The following is a 21,092-nucleotide window of genomic DNA, read 5'->3' on the forward strand; positions in this document are numbered from 1 at the left end:
GAAATGCCTCAGCTCTAGTGTTCCAGCTGTGTCTCACTATAAGTTTGGTTAAATTCTTATATTTAATTACAGGACAAAAATACTACTGTATTAAAAAAAAAAAAGTCTTCAAAGACTTTGTGGTTAAGCAATGCCAGAAATAGTTGTTCATGCATACCCTTTGAAAAAATTAGTTAACCTTCACTCAGTTACACAATATGCTGTTCCCATTTTATTTCTTTTTGTTCAGTGTAGCCTTCACACCTTATTTTACTTTATGCTATTAAAAATCTACTTTGAAGACCAAATAACTAATTGTTTGATTAATCCCATGTTCCTGCTTATGGGATAACTGATTTGAACTGATTGGGGTCCCAGGTCTGTCTGAACAGTCTTCATCTTGATGGGGGCTACAGTAAAAAGAAACACCAGGATTCTTCCTTCCTGCTTCCTCTTCCCCTCCTCAACTCAGTTTCCACTGAGGAAAGTTCAGCAATAAACACTTACCTGAAACAGTTATTACAGGTCTCTGCTTTTCCCCTCCCTGAAAACAGTTATGAGGTGTTTGAAATGTGCTCTCCTTGAATGCACTATTTCTGGTTCATCTCCACCAGCAATTGTAGCAATGGAAGTTCTTATGCAGGCCACCCCCTAATATTACATTTCAAGTCATTAATTCTGGTCAGAGCTTTCTAGATAACCTGGTAACCCAACCATCGTTTGTCAGTTTATGCTAGAGTATGCCTCATGGATCCTCACCGTGCAGCTAAACATCCAAAGTAACAAAAAGGACAAAAATATGGTAATTGTGACAAGAAAAAAACAAATATTTACATATTTTTACTTTCTTTGAATCTTTATAACAGTGCAAATATAGTGCTGCATTATCCACAGATAGGGTACAATGTAGACAACAGAAAGGCATGCCTCCAGCATGACATCCTTCCACTGTGCCTCCACTCTAGTTAGAGAGTCTTTGTCCAGAGATAAAATGAGTAAGGGGAAAGCTCCGTTTTCTTGCTGTTCAGAACTTGCAGAAATTCAGAACTGCAGATCATAGGAGCAGAGGAACCTGGACCATTTTTTATGGAAGGTGGTCAAATTTTCTCTAGGTTGTTGCATATAGAAGTCTTTCTACCTTGTGGTCATTTATTGCAGTTGTAGGTGAACTGAGATCTAGTCATGCAAGAATCCTGTCTCTCTTATTCTTCTTGAGATATTCTGCAATGCATGTGGTTGAGTGAGGGTGTCTAGTCTGGAAGCAACCTATTTGCCAAGAATAAGACCTGTAGGAGAATGCATGTTGACCTTTATTGGTGTGAACTTGGAATTAGTGGATTATTACAAACAATATAGTAAATATGTACAGAGATATCTTAGGAACTATGAGAAAAAGAAAGATACTAGATCGTGGTTTTCATTATTAGGGAATTTTCCTTTTTGTTAGAACTAGAGGTTCATTGTTTGCAAGGGAGATTTGTGCCCATTCACATTAGCTAAGACTCTCAGAATTTTGATCCTTTCAGTTACAGTGGAGTCTGAGATAGCTGGGATCAGGAGGCAGGTTGGAATACTTGTCTTAATCATCATTATTTTCAGTGCTTCTCACTTCCTAGAAATTGTACACTTTCCCCCCTCCACTTCATGCTGTTTTCTTTCATTGTACAACTGTCCTCTGTCCTCCAACCCTCAAGCCAAAAACATCTTCCTTTGAGGTCATTTAGGAACAGTTTCTGCCATGGATTTATATGGAAATAAAGGCAAAATTTGGGGCATATGAAGTTTGGGTTTTCCTGGGCATGATTTTGATTGTGAAAGATGATGTGGAAAATCATGAGTTCCTGACTTCTTCTCTAGACTTGAGCTAGTGAAGGGAGTACCCTCACCAGTGCTGGAGAAGTGATGGTTGCTTTGGGATAGCTGAAGAAAGTTTGCAGTGGGAAGTGTGAGAGAGTCCTGCTGATTTAGAACTGGAATGCGATAGACAGCTCCTATTATTTGGAATGGAAAGTGCTTTCCTGATGAGCTTGCCTTGTTGCAGTGATGTCTGTAATAATGATGATGGGGATAAGGAAGGTGTCCTGGAGGAGGAGGAGAGGGGTAATGTGGTTCATGATGGTGTGGAGGAGGAGAAGGAGGGCAGTGTGGTCCATGGTGGTGAGGATGAGGGGGATGGTGTGGTCCATGATGGTGGGGAGGAGGAGGAGGAGGGCAGTGTGGTCCATGGTGGTGAGGATGAGGGGGATGGTGTGGTCTGTGATGGTGGGGAGGAGGAGGGCAGTCTGGTCCATGGTGGGAAGGATGAGGGAGATGATGTGGTCCATGATGGTGGGGTGGAGGATGAGGACAATGTGGTCCATGGTGGGAAGGAGGAGGGGGGTGATGTGTTTCCTCTTGGGGAGGAGGAGGAGGAGTGTGTGGTCCATCATCGGGAAGAGCGGGAGTGGGATGATGTGTTTCCTCTTGGGGAGGAGGAGGACAATGATGGTGTGGTGGATGAGGGTGGTGATGTGGCCCACCATGGGGTGGGGGAGGAGGATGTTCTTCATGGCTGCCTTGATGTTCTTCACTGAAATTGTGGTGATGCTCAGAGTCTTCAGGTATGTAGCAAGGAAGAGGTGGACAGCTATGCCTGTGATGATGCCTGTGATGATGTCTGTGACCAACAGGATGATGGGGATGGGGATGCCTGTGGGGCCGACCCGGAGGTGGATATCTGCATTTTCGTCTGTAGTGCTGCTGCTGTTTATGGAAACACCAGGGAAAGAAGTAGTGAGAGAGATGTTAATATAACAGAAGGTGGTGGTGAGAGAGAGAGAGGTGAGAGTTATGTAGGTTCACATTTACAGTTTCAGTGAATTTTAAGGAAAAGGAGCTGTATTTTTTTCAAGATAGGTAGGTGATGTAATGCCAAATTACTGAAAAGGATCTGGAAATAATAAACAAGAACTAAATGACATAACCAATTGGCCATAATTTGTGATGGACACACAACAAACAACGCTGGTGTGGCTGTTGTAATATAAGTTGGAATACCAAATATGATAAAGTAAACCTTAATTTTCCTTGCAGATATGTCTTCTAGCTCTAATGTTGATAATGTTAGCAATGGTACAGCTCATTATCAAAATGTGTTTATTCAGAGCCTGATTTTTGTTTATATCCAAAGACCTTTATACCAATTTGGTAGTATAAAGAGGCTTAACAAAGTATATAATAGATAGTGGCCCAATCAATTATTTCTTTTTCCTTATTATTTCTGTCTTATTTCTGCTTATTTTTGGCTGGGAATATATAAATATTTATTAAGGTTTTATGATAAATTCATCTTTGATTGATAGGGCTTTCTGGCATGGATTCCATAGCTGCTTCCTGAAAGTAGCTGGAAAGTGTTGATACATTATAGCTCATCTGTCCACTTCTTAAGGTAACTTGCAGCATTCACAGAGGCAGATATGGACAGTATCTTTTTATAGAAATGGAGGTAGTAGATGTGAGAGATGGTGTGCACTTTGTCAGGTGTGGAAACAGAATGAGAATATTCGTCTTTAGAGTTCAAAATGTAAGCATTTCATACATATGCATTTCACTATTCTTAGGTCAAGGATTAAACTTTCTAATCTGGTTTCCTGAAGATGGGAAGCTTACACAGTTGTGCTTTCGTCTATCCTTTTGCCTGTCGATAGCTCCCCTGCTCTTGTTTCCTAAAATTACCTTTGAACTTGTTTGCTAATCTCTACTCACTTTAACTAAATGGTTTGGATGGGTAGAGGGAAGACACCCTCCGAGGGAGCAGCAGGGACAGCTCAGTTCTCATTCATCCTCTTTCATTGATCTAATAGTCAACAACAGTCTGTCCTCACCTGCTGCATCTTACCAGGCAGTAACAGAGAGGCATAAACAACCTTTGCCATCCTCTGTCAGGCTGGGCTGAGTGTATTAGAGGTTGCAGTAGCCTGCATTAGGATATAGCCAGAGACTTTTTTGTAAGTGATTACATACCCAGGGATGGTAGAGTTCACAGTTTATATCAGTTCCCTTAGGTTCTTCTGAAACACTGATTGTTGCCTTGCAGAATCCCACTTGCTAAGCAAAACAAAAGAAAAAACAATGCACATTTGAATTCTTATGATGGGGTTAATAAAAGCTATTGACATTTCAGCATTTTAAAAGTTAGGTTAGTTCATATGGTACCTAAGTATGTTTGCATAACCTAGCTAGATTCTGAGCTTTCTGACCAGTGATACTTGCCCTCTAAATAGTGATTAAAATATATGCTATTTTTGAGTGTTACTGACTGTGAAGATGACTTCCCCATGTGCATCTAGAGGGCTATTACTCTTCATCTTATTTCTCTTTTGATGTTCACAAGAAATTGGTCAGCTACCAATACCTCCAAAAAGAGAACCCCATGGAGGATTCATTCTCTTTCTTCTGTCTTTGGTTGTTAAACATCCATTTAGATTGGGCTATTCTGAAATTTTGCTCAAAGTCCTTGATAACAGACACTGTGTAGCTATGCCATTTGAGGAGAAACTCAAGATAGAGCTTTTTTCCACATTTCTTTTTTGAGAAGTGATTTACTGCAACCTTTTAGCATTACTTCTCTTAGCATCCTGTCTGCAGTGACTTTGGCCTGCTGTCCAGTCTTTGTGTGTGGAACTGCTCTCCGCCTGCTCTCCATGCACTTACTTTTGTATGTGGAGTAGTGACCCCATGGAGTGTGCTCTCCCATTTCAGAAGCACAACCCCATTATGAAATAGGAAGTGTGAAGCTTGCCACCTCCTTGTGCATGTGAAGGATCACAGAACTCAGGGATGATCAGTTCTGTGTAAGCTCTTTGCAGCAGGAGCTTTATCTTGCTATATATTTGGCAATTGGTAGCCTATGTTGAAAACTGATTACAAATGTAACAGCATGTTATGCATGTAACAGCAGGGGCAGCATTGAGAACCGAATTCGAAGCCTCTGGCTGCCTGGCGTGTGCTTCATTCTTTTGGCTCTGCTACCAACCCATTCACAACTTTTTCCAATCTTCTGGAGTTTAAAGAGCCAGAGAAGGAAAATGGTTGTGGATAAAATGAAAGTTCTATAGAGGTTTTTTAATATTTTTTTTCGTTTCATTCCTTCTATTTCATTTCTGGGAACAATTTATTTTGCTTTGATGACTCTGCCTAGTAGTTTCTATGGTGTAGACTATTATTAGGAGGAGGTGGGATGAGGAGAGTACTTTGATAATAATCTGTAGACAAGCCTGAATCATTGAATCCTCCGTTTCCCAGCTGCAGAGGAAAGAAAAAAGAAAAGAAAAAAAGAATTCCTGGCCTCATTGGGATGAGATAATACACATATTTCATTAAAGATCTGTAACTCGAATTAGTGTAAAAGTTTTTGTAAAAATAGCACTATTGATTTACTAGGGAATGGTCACAGTTTGAACGTGAAAGCGAGATCCAAAAAGTTCAAATCTAGATCTGGAATATCCCAGTTTCCAGTTACATTTAGATTTGAGTGTTCAGATTGGCTCCTTATAGAAGACAAAGAAGCAGCTGTGAAATTAGAATCTGGACTTGAACATGCTGGATTTTAAATTTCGAGTTTGGGTACATGCTTGTAAGAAACACTTGGAAATATTGTGGGAAGATCTTTCTGGTGCCACCCATTGTACCAGTTCTCACTCTAAGACTTTACTTACAGCATGCCAGTCATGTAGAAAATCACATTCAAGTTGCATATCTGTATGTTGTGCAGATTTAGAGCAGTTGGTCTCTTTTATGGAGAATCCTAAAACGTGACTTTCACTGGAGCCAGTCTGAAATAAAGACGTCAAACAATCAGTGATTACTGGGTGTATTTAAAAAAAACCCACACTCCTGTAATTTTAAAAGCAATAATATTTCATGCTGTTATCAAAATCTTGCCTGCCTCATCCATTCATTACCTGTCCTTTTAAATATTCATACACGTACAAATAGTGAGTAAGAAAAATGAATTAGGTAATTTATGCCTTACTTGCCTCACTCCTTTATCAATTATGGGAATGGTTGCTTTATATCGTTATCTAGTTTGTTATGTGTTATAAAACCTGTAACTTTTACAGCCTGCGTTTTTAGGGAGTAGGGTCCGTAGAGTCTTTGCCCTAAGTTGCTGCTCCTATGAAAACAGAGGGATCTACTCAATGGGAACCATTCCATTCCAGTGATGGGAGCACAGTACTACAGAAGTGCTAATGTTAATTTAGGATAAGATTTTGCTGGTTTCTCTGAGGTTGTTGCTTTCTCTTTTGTCAGTGGCATTGCTCATAAAGAGGGCATTATTCCATATGACTGGAGAGAAGGCCTTTATGATCCTATCAGAATCCACAGAGAGGTGTTTCATTTTAATTTTCAACTGTTACAATAGTTTATTTCATGTCAGTATTGAAAGTGCCCATAGCTAAGGGCATATATGTGCACACAAGTTTCACTGATTTAACTACATTGGTCAAAAGTGGGTGCTCATACTTTGTTGTACACTTTTTTGTCAGCAGTCATAGTTCCTAAGTGTTATGCAATCTGTTGAAATCTAATGGTACAATCTTAATTCTCACTGTAGCTAAAGATGGAGAAGTGTGAAGACTCCATTTGCAAAAAATGTGGCTTAGGAAGAAATACATGAATCCAAGCAATCTGAAAACAGCCATGGGCTGAATGAGAATGGGGATATATCCTGGGTGGAGCTACAGTCTAGAACACTGACAACTTTCTGAACAGTATTGTGAGCTGCAGGAAGGTGGGGTTGGGTTAGTGTAATGTGGATGGTTTCCCAGAACAGCATGTGTTCCTATGGCAGAAGCCATGGGACCTCATTACAGAGGTGTCCTGAACTGACACATGGGCTGACGGAAGGTCTCCAATATCTACCAACAAGAAATTGTGGTCATGTGAGAGTTACTGCTGCAGATCACCCATAGGATAAGTCTTCATGTTGGTATCCCTGAAAGGTGGAAGAGGAGTTATTTACCAACGCCAGTAGTTCTTCAGGAAGTAGAGCACAGATAGATTCACTTCCTGTCCTTCAGAGCCCTCAGAACGCTGCTTTGCTCTTCATTTAAGAGAGAGTCAAAATGATGCTGAGCTTGTTCCACTTTGTGTTGTACCCAAATATTCCAAGAGTAAAAAATTATCTGGCTTCAGCTGACAGAGAGTGTATGACTGTGATCATATACATGGACTATACCTCTTGAAGGACTCTGGTCAGTGGTAAATAAACTCTTGTATGTTATGATATGTTAGATAAATATGCATACAAAACAAAAATAAGAATAGAGAAAAGGCTCTGACATTTTGACTGCTATAGTTTTAAGCAGATGAGAAATCCTTTTGCTTTCACATGTTTAAATTAAAGTTTTTTGTAACAAGTTTTTGCAGAAGCAGGACCATAAACTTTAAGTAGATGATTTATGCTGAGAAATTGCAAACAATAGTTTTGATCCTAGAAGGGTTTGAATTCTAGGCCCATAGTTTTGGAGCTGCTCACAAAATTTTGTTCTTTATAAATAGTTACAGGACAAAATGTCACTTACCAACTTTACAATTTTTTCAACTTTGTCCACTTTGAAGTAGTTTGTGCTGTTACCCTCACTATTGTATTTTTCCAAGGCCTTTGCAGCAATATCTTTGTGTTGCTCAGTGACTTCCAAGACTTCAGCTTTTACAGGACAGTGTTTGCACTCTATTAAATCTGGAGGAACTACAAAAACAGAGAAGTTATTAATACTGGAGTGGATATTAATACCCGTATGAGTAGAACTCTGCACAAGTATCTTTAATGTGAACTCATAATGAGAAAATGAAATGTCAGGGGTTTCCTTGGAAGTGAAATACCTGTCCCTCACTCTGAAAATATGGGTTTGTCCTATCATGTGAAAAAAGGCAGCTGTGAAAATGTATATGCTGTATACAGCATATATGTACTCATATTGTATACATATACTGTGTATAATGTATAAATCTTTCTGCTCCGTCTTAGAATCCTACCACCCCAAATAGACCTTCTTTCCAAGTTTACCTTTTTTCTCATATTCATTATTATGTTTTGGTGGACTGGAGTGGTGATATGATTTGACATCAGTGCAGTTTGCTTTTGAAGAGTAGGGTAACCTTTAATTCTATTATTCATTCTTAATATTTCATTTTAATTATATAAAATATAAATTGCAAACAGATGAATGAATCTGTTACAGTTACCATCTACTAGGAGTGCAGAAAGTTGTACTTCAGTACTAGGGCTGGTTTGAGGTATGCATTAGATTACAATAGTGGTTATTTTACCTGGACTTACTGTGCAATTAAATCCATATAGCTGGGGGGTTTTTTTCAGCATCTGGCTTGTATATGTGATAATCTTACATTGCCCAAAGACCTGAGAGGAAAAAAGAACATGTGGTTATGATGTTATTTTTACTAGATTTAATTGGATGTCATTGATCATGGGAATTATGCCTCCTTTTTATGTACAGTATTTCTAAGAATAATAGATGTGGTCATTAATGGAATGTTTGATCTGGTACCACCCAAAATTTGTGTTTCAGATAAAATGGATTCTCCTTCTACAGGAACCTTTATTTTAATTTTCAGTTTGCGTTACTGAATAGACAATGGAAAACGAATTCTCAGTCATTCTAATGCTTATTTATAACAAGATAGTATTAGCTAGCGAGGGAAGTTAGGATGCCATAAATACTCAAAGATTACGTTAATCATTATGAAAAAGTGGATGGACCTTTTCTCCCATTCCTTTTCCCCATCTTAATAAAAAGAGCAAACACCTCTACTATGTGGCCTTCATGCTTTGTTCTGTGTGATAGTTTCACCACTCTCCTATTTAAATAATGCTTTGGACAGGTAATTCTCATCCCAGAGTACAACATTGCAATGCAAAATAAAGGACAAATATTGCTATATATCATATGTCTACTGACACTGCTAATATTTTATACTGTCATATCACAAATTCATTAACATAAAGCTGACAAAATATAACCCTGGCATTTCTGTCTAATATAATAGGAACATGAGTTAAAAAATCGTTTATAGTGCCCCTTTAGTGATCAGCAAATTATTCTTAAAACATCAGTTCTGTTACCAACAGTGGAATATGAAGTATAGCTCCTTTGACAGAACTAGTTAAATTAAGTTGCTGTTGTTTGACAGGACCAGTCCACCCTTTTCCAAACCTTTTGCTTATGTTTAACAACTCAAGAATTGAATAGATTTTATTATACAATGAGGCATTTTAAAGCCTGACCTCTACTTAGAGATTTCATGCCACATGAATTTCTTGGCAGTTCAGATAAAGATCAAGTCTGTGTTAATGCATTATTGACATATAGTTCTGCCTGGATACTATTACTTGCCTGGGAAAATGCATCACTGTATTCACAAGACTCCCAATGTCTTCCAGATAATACTGAGCATTCAGTTTCCAGCACATCCAAAGTTAAGTAAAGGATTGATGAATATTCCTGGAAGAGAAGTACAGGTAAAAAAACATTTGGATACAAGAATCTTGGTCTGAAAGAAACTTTCTTACAAGTAGATATGCTTAATCTTTAATGTAGCTTCCCCAGTTCCTTATTAAGGTTCTTCTGAGCTGACAAGCACAGATTCATAGAATGATTTAGGCTAGAGGAACCTTTGGACATCATCTTGTCCAGCTGCCTGCTCAAGGCAAAGCTAACTTCAAAGCTAGATCGAGTTGCTCAGGGCCTCGTCCTTCTGAGTTCTATATATCTCCAAAGATGGCTGCTTCACAACCCCTCTAGGCAGTTCCCAGTACTTCACCACTCTCTTTGTGATTTTTTTTTTCCATATGTCTAGTCCAAATTTCCCTTCCTGCAGCTTATGACTGTTGCCTGCTGTCATTTTGTTGAGAGTCTGTGAGAAGAGTCTGCTGTCAATATGGCATGCATCACGTAGGGAAAGTGCCAATGTTGAAAAGTTGCCATTCCCTCCTGTTTTTTGCATTGAATATATTGGTTAATTAGCAACCCCTTTCTCCAGAGAGCCTATTCTATAGATACATCCATTCCAAATGAGATTAGTGACCAGATACTCTCTCAGAGCTTTGTTTCCTGCCCAGTTTATTCAGGGAGTGACGCAACAAAACTCTAATAACCCCTACAAAGTCAGGAGCCTTAGTCTATACTTCTAGTATATTCTGCCCCCTGAGTGCATAAGATGGGGAATCAGAATTTGAATTTGGCTGTCAGGATAATAGGATGTACTGTTAAGAATTATTAGTGGCCCACAGAAACAGTCTGAAGTTAATACTTAGGTCTTGTATTTTTTCTGCAGAAAACTGAATCTTAATTAACATTTGGAATGGATTAGTTAAACTTTGTGCAACTCCGTTATGGACCTTTCTCCCTTCCTTCCAGTTACCCAACTATATCCAAAATTAAGGTAATAGCAAAATACCCATCTTGCAGGATACGTTGATCTAACTAATGTTAGATTACTCCCAGAGTAAAGAAACTCTCTGAGTGTAAAGTATGAATACAACATCTGAGACCTGAAAACAGATCTGACAGATTAATTTCAGGTGTTGTATAAAGCTGTTGAGAGCATTTCTTCTGCTAACATCCTGTCCTCTATAAGAACAGAGAACATACAGCATCCTATGGAGTCAGGCTTACATGTAATAAATCATGCACAAATGAATACTGAGATAGTGTAAATCAAAGCTGGGTCATTGAATTATATCAGCATTGCTCTGTTAAAAGCAGTAAGGCATAAACTTTTAACAATCTGGCTGATTATTTTAAAATCACAGTATTGTGTAAATCAGCCTTTAAATTGATACTTACTGTATGTTGCTCATAGGCATCAACAATGCGGAATAAGCCAAAAACATAGCCATCTCTGCGATGTCTGTTGACCAGATCCAGGGCCACCCCTGCATCTGTTTCAATGGTATCACAGTCTGCAGGTGTAATGCTTGTTTCATTTTGGGCAGTAGAGCACTGCAGTAGTGTTAGAAAAAGAGCTGAAGCTAAAAGCTGCATTTTGTTTGTAGTGTTAGGTCACTTCTCTCTGTGCTCTGATAAAGCCAGTAGTCTGCTTTTAAATCAGAGTAGCTCACAAAAGAAGTTATAAATGAATGCTGAAAGGACATGGTTTTATATAAATTTAAGTGCTGTGTCGCTAAGCTATTACCTTGACCCTGGATTAATGCTTGTAAACAGAAGGTAAATGATTATATGGTGATTGAGCAAATTTTGAAGTAGGCCTTATAGTACCCTCTGGACCATGCATCAAAGGAGCTACTGTGATTCTTAAAGCAGGCATTGTGTAATACAGTGTTTTACTATGAAGAATATTTAGCTTCCAACAATGTGCTGCTGAGCATAGCATTATGAAGGTTCAGGTTATGTAAGCAGGTGTTATGCAAGCTTGGTTTCTGTTTTCTGTAAAAATAATTGAATTGTAAACATGCTGAAATATCTGGTGTCATACGATGGCTATGTACATATCCCTGTTTTTACAGATCCTTAACTAGCAGAGAACCAGTGAAAGGGAAACAAGGGGATCACCCAGATTTGGAAAGGGGATGTAGTTCAGGATGCCCTTGCAAGGTGGTGGTCCATAGCTTCTGTGTACTCCTGGGCACTGACAAAATTTAGAGCAGACTTCTATCAGCTTTCCATAATTCGGAATGGTAGGTAATCTAGGGGTAAACATGGCATAAAGTGACATAAAACTGTCTCTGCACTTTTAATCTGAGTCTTCAAAGAGTTCATTAGAATTTCTGATAATTTTTCAGCATTGATTATGATAATTCACTACCTACCAAGATTTGTACCTTTTGTAGGAAGGTCCTTTGCTCTGTTAAGCAGAAAGGAGAGGTTGTTGTCTCATTTTATTCAGAATCTTTTATTCAAATTAGTTTAAAACATTAAAAGGCAGTAATCACTTGCCAGGGAATGGCTGAAGTGCGAATACACAATATAACCTCTCTGAATAAGAATATTAAAAAAAAAAAAAGTGGGCCAAAAATGAAAAAGCCACATTCAGATGAGAAATTTTGCAAATCCTGGTTGGTGTGAGAGATTGGATCAGCTTCTTATAGAAAAAGGTACTAGCTATATAATTGATTTGGGTTTACATATTTGACTCTGAACTTTTGGGTTGACTTATTTTTTTGAGAAACATTGGGAAATGTTATGGGAAGTCACCCTTAACTGTACCTCACTACATTAATCCTTATTCCAAAAAAATGACTTTTAGCATATGTGTCTTCTAAGAAGTCACATTCTAACACAAGTGGAGCTGAAGCAGTGGCTTTCTTTTGTAGTTAATTCAGTTTACACTTGACAGTTCTCTGGTGGTGTATAAGCTGAAGGGGGAATCTCACAATATGATGCCTTGGGACATTCAAAACTGGTATAAGTCAGTTTAGAACAGATAAAAGGTAGTGTTTTTCTGTGCAATGGGTAATGAACTTCTGGAACTTGTTGCCACAGAAGGATGTGGAGGCAGACAGTATCAGCTGGATCGGAAACGGGTTAGACAGATTCATGGACAACAGGTTCTTAAGTAAATACTTGAAGGACTAGGCAGAAGAGTACTCTAGCACCCTATGTACAATGGTTCTGGGTGCTGGAAAAATAAAAGGTGAACGGATTGCGGAAAGGGGGCAGGCTCACAGGCTCCTCCTAACCACAACTTCCTTTTGCCACTGTGAGAAGTGAATACTGGGCTGGAGGACCACTGGTCTGATGCGGTAGGGCATTTCTTATGTTCATTATGTTTTTATATTATTTCAGTGTAATATTTCAGAAATATTTATTCTGGAAAATTGAAAAAAGAGGTGAAATAAACAGTGTGTAAATAATCAAAGACATTTGAAATACATCTCATAAGAAAAAAATAATATTCATACCATTGCTGTGTTCCAAATCCCAACCTTCTCTGCATTCATTACTACAATACTGTTTAATTTTCAAATGGGCAGTCATTTTGAAGAAAGGCGTCAGATTAGATAATTTATAACATAATTCCTGTAGTTGTCTATAGTTTGCCGATTGTTCTTTTTTTTCTGTTCTGTGCTGTTCATCGTGACGCAGATAATTTTCTTAACAGTAGCTTGTGTATTTTTATGGATGAAATAGGAACACTATGAATAAACAGTAAAAATGTACAATTCCTCCAAAATCAGCTGCAGAAGTGAGAGTAAGATTTTGTTTCTGCTGCAGAGATTTTTTTCCTTGATCTCTTTGAAAAAAAGATTGAAATTCATTATTAAAGTACAGCATGGGCAAGCACTCCAGGCACAGCCAGAGCAGTTAATTAATTATAGGTTGTACTCAGGGCAGCACAATGTATTTTTATCATTTCTCATCCAGCTGGATATCTTAATCTTTTCATATTTATTGTCTTTTTATATCTATTGCTTGTAAGTATTCTGTATTTTTTTAATGAAGCTATTTTGATAAACAGATTGCTGACAAGAGTAGGACTGTGTCTAAAGAAGGCATTTCTCTTGACTAGCTTTGCAAAAGCTTGTTTTCCTCCATGATTTTTACCAAGACTGGGCTTGCAGCGGTGAGAACTGATACATGTTCAAATTTTAAGTAGGCACAAAACCCACCCATCCTTAACCCCTCCCCAGAAGCCTGGGAAAACACAACAAAAAGTGTCTGGTGCTCAGTGAGTTCATCTTCCCCACTTGAAAAACAATGCATTAAATGCTTAATAAACAGAATTTTGTTTTAAGAAGAAAAGAAAAAGACAACTGACAAATAAAGAAGATGATATGCAATAACCAATTATCCCTTTCCTAAAGTATAACCATAACTATTTACAGATATCTGATTTCTTGGGAGTGCAACTGCTAGGCTAGCTGGCTGTTCCCTGCTCCCTGCAGTAGCACTTCACTCACAGGTTGGGACTATCAAATCCCACAGCTCTTTCAGTTATCATGCATGCTAGCAACAACTTAACCATCTTGTTGCCTGTGCCGCTCTGCAGTGGCTGTTGTTTCTGCTCCTTAGCAAGAGTTGGTGTTAACAAAGACACACGTGGCCTCAGTTGCTTATGGGAGACTTCTTCGCTAGTGTCTCTTTACTTTTTTTTAACCTGTGATGCCTCACAGCTTCAGACTAGGAAGGGCTGACTTTTACACTTCGTTGCAAAAAAAGAAGTTTTCCACCTTTTTGGGTAGCTTTTAACAGAAATGTCCCCAAGTTTGGTGGAACAACATATGTTAATACATCGTGTTTTTGTTCATCTCCCCTTTTTATCTGTCAGGTGTAAACAGGGTGCCTTTTCCTTCTGGGCTCTCCTCCCTCTAGAGTTTGTGGATTCGGCTGCTTCCTCTTTCAGGCATTGGCCACCAGGCTTATATCATTCTAGAGAGGTGAGAAATCCTTCGATCTTTCGTAGAAACATTTTTAGGGTAAACAGAATCTGGGCTTTATACAGAAAATAGAAGAGTTGTGCTAAATGTTTGCAGTCAATAGTTTTAATGCTGTAAGTTATTAAATTGTTACCTCATACTACTAGCAGATGGCTTTTAATTCACTGCAAGGCATTGCTTCCCCACAGGATGGACCTCTTCCAAGTATGTAAAAAGCATTCTGGTCTGCTGTTCCATCCTACTTTGCAATGCTTTGAACTGTGGCTAAGGGTGGGTTATTTAGCAGAAGTTATCCAGGACCTTTGCAGTTCTTCTTCTGTTTCATCGCACCATAACTTTTCCTTGCTTGGGTCACCTGTGTCACTTTTGAATGTTGAGGAAGTCATTATTCCATGGTGTGATGTTGGTAGACAGGAATATGCAGCAGCTTGTACCCATCTATGCAGCACATCGCCAGGGATACCTCCTGCTTGTAAGACAAATGCAGTTATACAAATTTGCTTTGGTTATGGTCTTCCAAGCAGCAGCAGCAGCAGCTATAGCTTCCCTTCCTTGCCTGCAGCTTCACTAAGAGAATAGAGATTCTCAGAAGGATGAGGTTGACTCTTTGAAGATTTTTTTTCTTGGAACAGCATCACTATATTGTATAACGTATTGTTTGATGACAGAAAATTGTACCACAAAACTAGGGTCACCAGGAATGGCTGCAGAAGTTCAGAATAATTTGGAGTTTTCTTAGAGAACTCTGCGGTGCTTGCTCCAGAGCACAGGCGCAGCACTGTTTTATGAAATTTCCCTGGTACACCCACAAACAAGGTCTGCAGAAGTTCATGGTGAGCAATTATCAGAAAGTTTGTCTTTGTTTTCACAAATGAAATTATTTGCCTTATGAGCAGCAGCATTAATGAGGCCTGGTTTCTTTAGATGTGACATGCATATCTGCAATACACCTCCCCTTCTCGTTATTCTTAGTACTCTGTGTCCTCAAGTCCCGTTCTCCCTCTCTCATTCCTGCCTAATTCTCTCCTATGCCTGCTTCTTTTTTGACCAGGAACTTGGCAGCACAGACTATGGCTGGTTTGGAGCTATTCTGCTTGTCTGGCCAATAACCATGTCTTGACTGGGTGGCTGCTGCAGCTCAGGGTAGATAAGGAGTTCTTTTATAGTCTCTCCTTCTGTAAGGGCACTATTTTGGACTTTTTCTTCTTTACCAGTCACCATCTTTTATGGAACTTTTAGGAGCTTCATAACCTTAAATCTCTTCTTGTCTCTCAAGTTTTGTTCAAACAGAACTAAAGTTGAAAAGCTGTTTGGAGGAGACCAACTGACAAGTGAGCAGTTTGAAAATGTAGTTACAAAAGTCTCGTTCCTTAGAATGCCTCCCAGAGCTAATACAGGGAATGAGAAGGGTATCAGCATTCCTTTTCTTGTCCGCAACATCCTTGGCTGCAATTTGCTTCCTGGAACAAGCCACCATAATTTTAAGTTGATGACCTTAAGGATATGTTGCAAGACTGGCCTGTTTGCTAAGGAACTTGAGAGGCTGGAGGAAGAGGTGGGGAAAAGAGTTTGATGTTAAGAATGGGGTCAGAGGAAGTTCTAAGGGATTTGACTTTTAGAGGCTTGTGTTGTTACACTTTTCTTAAAATATAAGCTTGAAAATTGTGCTCATAAGTTGTAATAGAGTAACATGAGAAAAGTGTTGGCAACTCTTTGTGATTTTATTGCATTTATGATTATATGTGGAGACAGATCCTTAAAATCTACCTTTGAAATCAATAAATTATATGTGAATTACAGTTCTCATTAACATGTAATCTCAGGGATGCAGAAAAAAATTTCAACTTTGGAGTAAGTACAGTCAGCAGGTTCTGAAATCAGGAGTTAAATAGAGTCTAAAATAACTTATTTTATAAAATCCTTTCTTTTGAAACCCATCTTGAGATTTTTGAAGCCTGTTTTTTAAAACTTTTGGGTTGGCCAGGATAAGAGTAGGAGAAGGGTAAATGAAAAATCTAAACGAATGCTTAGCCAAAGTGTATATAAATAAGCCAGTATATCTTATTCCTTATCCATCCAGCTTTGAATGTCCCTGCCCAGTTCTTGCATTCCTGGTGCGTAGTCTATAATCAGAGATAAACATTTGATAATATCTGGTAGAAATGTCAATAGTCCTGGAGTTCACTGACTTTTGGCTGTCTGTGCCTGAATAAAAACACTGTCCATGTGAAATTGCCGTGTTTTCTTAAATAAACATCAGGCCAGATTTTAGGTGCACAGTGCCCAAAAGCAAGTTAATAATGGGTGATATAGTATCCTAAGATCACTACGTGTTGAAAGACTGTGAAATAAATTTGAAAAGTGAATCAGGAAGCACAATATTTAGAGGCTGAAGCCATAGCACTGAGAGACATGAAACTTCTGTTGATGTATGGATGTCATGGACTTTGTGTGGTTTCTTGACTGTGTATGTTTGTATTTTACTAAGAGGTCTCAAAATTCAACATTTTTGTACTGGAATTGGGCACTCTGTTTCCTCATCTTCATTTGTTTCCCTCTGCTGCCTCTTACTCTTCAACTTTTCCCATAAGCAACAATTAATTGAATTACCCTATTCCGTAGGTATCCAGACTGCACAGGGAGGAGGAGGTGAAACACTGGGCTGCTTGAACTTAGGCAGGAATGGGAACCAGCCTCCATTGGTAGCCTCCACCCTGCTCTAGAAAGCCAAGCAGTTACTGTGGGTTGAGCTATATGTCTCTTTCTGGTACACACAGACAGCATATATCACATATGGAATCATCTAATTGTCGTGAACCAAGGATTAAAACTTTATTCATTCAGGAGAAAACAAGCTAAAAATTGCATTGTTTAATTAAAGTTGGCTATCAGGGAAAGCAGCAAGTTGCAGGGCTTTGAGTGATTCTCTCCTTCCTGTAGATACGGACTTCATGACTTGTGTCTATCAGAATTCACCCACTTCTCATCTCCAGTGGCTGCAGGAAGAGCTCATGTGTGTGACTGGCCTAGTCTCCGTTGGATGACGAGAAGCAGTGCTCAACAGTTCATGGCACCGGGAGGATAAAAGAGCATTTGGGGTGTGACTGAGGGTACATAGAGTGTGTTGCTGTCAGCTGTTTTGCTCAGTCAGGCCAGAGGTGGAGAGAGCAGGCCAGAAGGTGGAGAGATTCAGCACTATCTAGGTATGGCTTTTAAGCAGAAGATTGGCTGCAGTCTTGTTGGATGTGTTTTTTGTCTGACAGTCTGCTATCACTTAGAGTAAATGTGAAACCAGATCTATTGCATCCCATTCCCTTCTCTGTCTCTGTGGGCATGTTGGAGGGAGGAAACCACAGTGCTGACCCACTCACAGATTGGTGTAGGTATGCTGGATCAGCAGCGTTTGAAGTAGTGATGGCCCAAAACTATCAGCTCTTAAGCATATCAATGCCATCTGGTACTGCTTTCATTCAGAGCTGTGCTACTGCCACAGTATCCAGGTATACCCTGAGGATGAAGGAAGCACAGAAACTACACATCTTTGGTCTCCTACTTGTACTGCAAGGAATTAGTCTGGGAGACTAGCACCAGGCCTCACTTATGACAAACATGGGTGATGGCCTAGATAACACTGAAAGCTAGATACTGAAATCCCTGTGCGGGTGCTGGCCACAGGGAATAAAGAAAATCCTCATGAATCTACACTGACCAACACGGACATACTAAGCCTGTTCACAACTAGCCTGCCATCACTAAGAATGTGGAAGCTTGTGCGGAGGTGGACATTTTCATACAGATATTGTATAATATCTCAACTAGACACCCCTGCTGGTATACATTTTTAAAGTGTTTGAACCCAAATCTCAGATACAGGCTAGAGAAAGTACTGATTGAAATGCAATCTCTTGGCCCTGTCTGTGGAACTGTCTAAACAACATCCCAACTGAATGCTCAAAACTATGGATCCAGACTTTCAGATGTTCTCTTTAACCACCCCTGTTTACATTCAGACCAAATCCACTCCATTTATTTCCACTTGCTGCTATTGCTGTTCAATTTAACATTATGAGCAGCTACCATCTGAAAGGATGGAAAAGGGATATTCTTTGTGGTAGCCAGTGATTAATGAAGATGGTTTCTTCCTCAGTACTCCTTTGGGGGAAGACTCTGGTCTTACATATGTTGACATGAATCTCAGTAGTATCATTTAAACAGATCAAGCCATAGTGACATTAGAATCAAGATGCAGACAGTTAATAGGCCACATTATAAAAAGCAAAAGTGAAAAGGTATAGAGATCAACTGAAAAGAGGGGGAAAAAGGCTTTTTGGAAATTATTGAAGCATCATAAGCTGTTTCCCCAGTGCTCTTGTCCCTTGACTCATTATATGTAGTGACACCTGATATCTTTGATTCCAGCATGAGGCAATCAACAGTCCCTGTGCAGGAAGGTAGAACATACTGGTCATGTTAGGGAAACCTGAGCTGGCAAATGTGAAACTTCATGAGGAAAAAAAGCTGCTGAGATTTGATGCCTTGCTAAAAAGGGAAATGCTGACACAGCCTAGAGCTCATATTGTATTAAGAATTGGACAGAATTTGAACTTCCTCTTTTTTGGAGAAATGATTTTGGATTACATGATTTTGAATTATTTTCCACCCTGAAATTGAATGAAACCAAAATATGTTGAAATTTCTCATGATATGGAATTAAAATGAAATAAATTTTGGCTCAGTTGCTGTGTTTCGTGTAGGTGAAGTCCTAACATTTTGTATTATTTCAATCTTTGAAGTATTGGAATTGGTCCTTTATATAAAAATTATGCTTTAAAGAGTTTTGCAAAGTGAAAAAAAAGCATAGTTGTTTTGAACATATCTCCACAGGATATTTCAGTATTATTTTGTCTTTATTCAAAATAAAACAATTGCATTCATATTTATAATACTAAAATAATACATTTTACCCGAATTACATATTTCCCAGAATATTTTAACTTGAACAAAACCATAATCTTTTGTTGAACGACTTTTTGAGTGGAAAAATTTCCGAGCATCTCTAGTGATGACTCAGCAGCATAACAACTGCAGAAACCATAAGATTTTGTTGATTTTCTTTTGAACAAATGATTCATACTGGTCTGCTTGTAACTGAAGAAAGGATCTGTGGCGTCATATAGGTCCCATGCTCTTTCTTTTTCTTCTTCTTATCTTCTCTTTTATTTATATTTGTTATTGTCAGTAGGCTGCTATGTCTGGCTTTAGTGAAATTGATTTATCTTAGCTATAGGCTGTAGAGTGTCCCTGTGTTTTTTATTATGAAGCAGTTAATATGGCCTATCTCAAGAAAACATTAGTCTGATTTTGTAAATTGTCATTTTACCTGCGCAGCAGGGTTAGTAAAGCATACGAATCCGAGTAGCTTGGGCTTGATTCTCCACCAGCCAGAATTATGTGCAAAGGGTTCGCATGCTGGCAAGTGGGCAGCCTTTTCTGCTTCCTTTGTGTAAGTGAACAGGTAAAGCGGTAGGAAATAAAAAGTCTTTCTTGAGAAGCTCCAGGCAGGGTAAGGGATGCAGATTTGTGTCTTCCATGGGAAATAAAAGTATACTAAACTCATCCCATTATCATTAAGAGGTTAGCTCATAAAACAGTAAAAGAACCCTAGCTTTTAATGCTAAATAGCGTTGAAGTCTTCTTCCCCATTTTATACACTGTTACACTGGTCGTGACTTTGTAAGGGCCCTGAGAGCATCCCCCTGCCGGAGGTTTGGCTGCCGGGGCTTAGGGCCAGCTTAGTGATAGCACAGCTGGGGGCTGTCCCCGTTTGCCTTGGTGCCCTTAGAGAGAGGCTCCCAGATAACGCTGCGGGAAGGCCGCAGCCTGGGCCAGCTCTGCTTCCCATGGGAGCTGCTTTAAGCTAAAGTGCCAGCATTTGGCCCGTGCCTGAGCTACAGCTCCTGCTGTGTTGCAGCCGTGCCTGTGCCTGGCCATGGGCCCTATTCATCTGGATCCAGACTCAGACCCTCAGTCTGACTTCCTGGCCTGGCCTTGGACCTGCCTTGTCACTATGGACCTGTTTGGTGACCACTGAGCTGTGCCTGGTCCTGGTTACCTTCATCAGTAATCACCTGATCCTGACCTTGACTTGCCAACTTGTGTTCCCAGCTTGACCTCAGACCTGCCTCATTTCCAGGGACTTATCTGATGGTCTAGACTCTTGGCCGAACCTGCCTGCTATCCCTGGGTCTGCCCTGCTGACCTCACTCAGGTACAATGAGATGGGACCCTACCCGGCAAGGCCCCTGCTCTGCCAGGCTTGTATCACACTTGGCTCCCAGCTCCCCATCCCTTAGGGAGCAGCTGGTCCTTGCTGCTTCCTGACAGACTTTTGCTCTTGGGAACATTTTCTTCTGATGCCTTTGGGCTGTCTTGGCCCTGCATCTGCATTTCCTCTCTGCAACTGCCATTCCTTTGTGCTCTTACTGATGGGAGGAAATTGAGAATTGAACCACAAATTCTTTTGTTGGAAAATGCCCCAATTAAATTTCTTTATGTAATCTATCCCTTTGCTTTCTTAAAACTGAGAATGCCAAAGATGAATACTGTAGTGAGCAATTTATTTATTTATTTTGAGATGTTACACAAATGAGAAGACCACTCTGTCACTGTGGCCATCATTTTATTACAGTGGTTGAGGTGACTTGGATGCTGG

The 21,092-nt window shown here is 39.5% G+C and overlaps 1 protein-coding gene across 1 annotated transcript; it reads right to left on the reverse strand.

The window, feature by feature from the left end:
• Nucleotides 1-1,695: 1,695 nt before the first annotated feature.
• Nucleotides 1,696-11,027, reverse strand: HRG (histidine rich glycoprotein). The gene is made up of 7 exons (XM_026070987.1): nucleotides 10,830-11,027; nucleotides 9,378-9,485; nucleotides 8,293-8,383; nucleotides 7,545-7,711; nucleotides 5,676-5,792; nucleotides 3,982-4,065; nucleotides 1,696-2,721 (listed from the first exon to the last, which is right to left on the reverse strand). The coding sequence occupies exons 1-7, from the start codon at nucleotides 11,025-11,027 to the stop codon at nucleotides 1,696-1,698; spliced, it is 1,791 nt and encodes a 596-aa protein (XP_025926772.1).
• Between the last annotated feature and the right edge of the window lie 10,065 nt (nucleotides 11,028-21,092).

This window comes from Apteryx rowi, unplaced genomic scaffold (genome assembly GCF_003343035.1).
Source record: "Apteryx rowi isolate R43461 unplaced genomic scaffold, aptRow1 scaffold_32, whole genome shotgun sequence".
Lineage (NCBI taxonomy): Eukaryota > Metazoa > Chordata > Aves > Apterygiformes > Apterygidae > Apteryx > Apteryx rowi.

Coding starts and splice junctions, on each gene's coding strand:
- HRG (XM_026070987.1), bottom strand. CDS start 11,027: ATGCAGCTTTTAGCTTCAGCTCTTTTTCTAACACTACTGCAGTGCTCT. Junction 5,793..7,544: donor TTGAAAAAATTGTAAAGTTG/GTAAGTGACATT, acceptor TCTTTATTTCAG/ACTGGCTCCAGTGAAAGTCA. Junction 4,066..5,675: donor TTCTACATGACTGGCATGCT/GTAAGTAAAGTC, acceptor TGTTTTGCTTAG/CAAGTGGGATTCTGCAAGGC.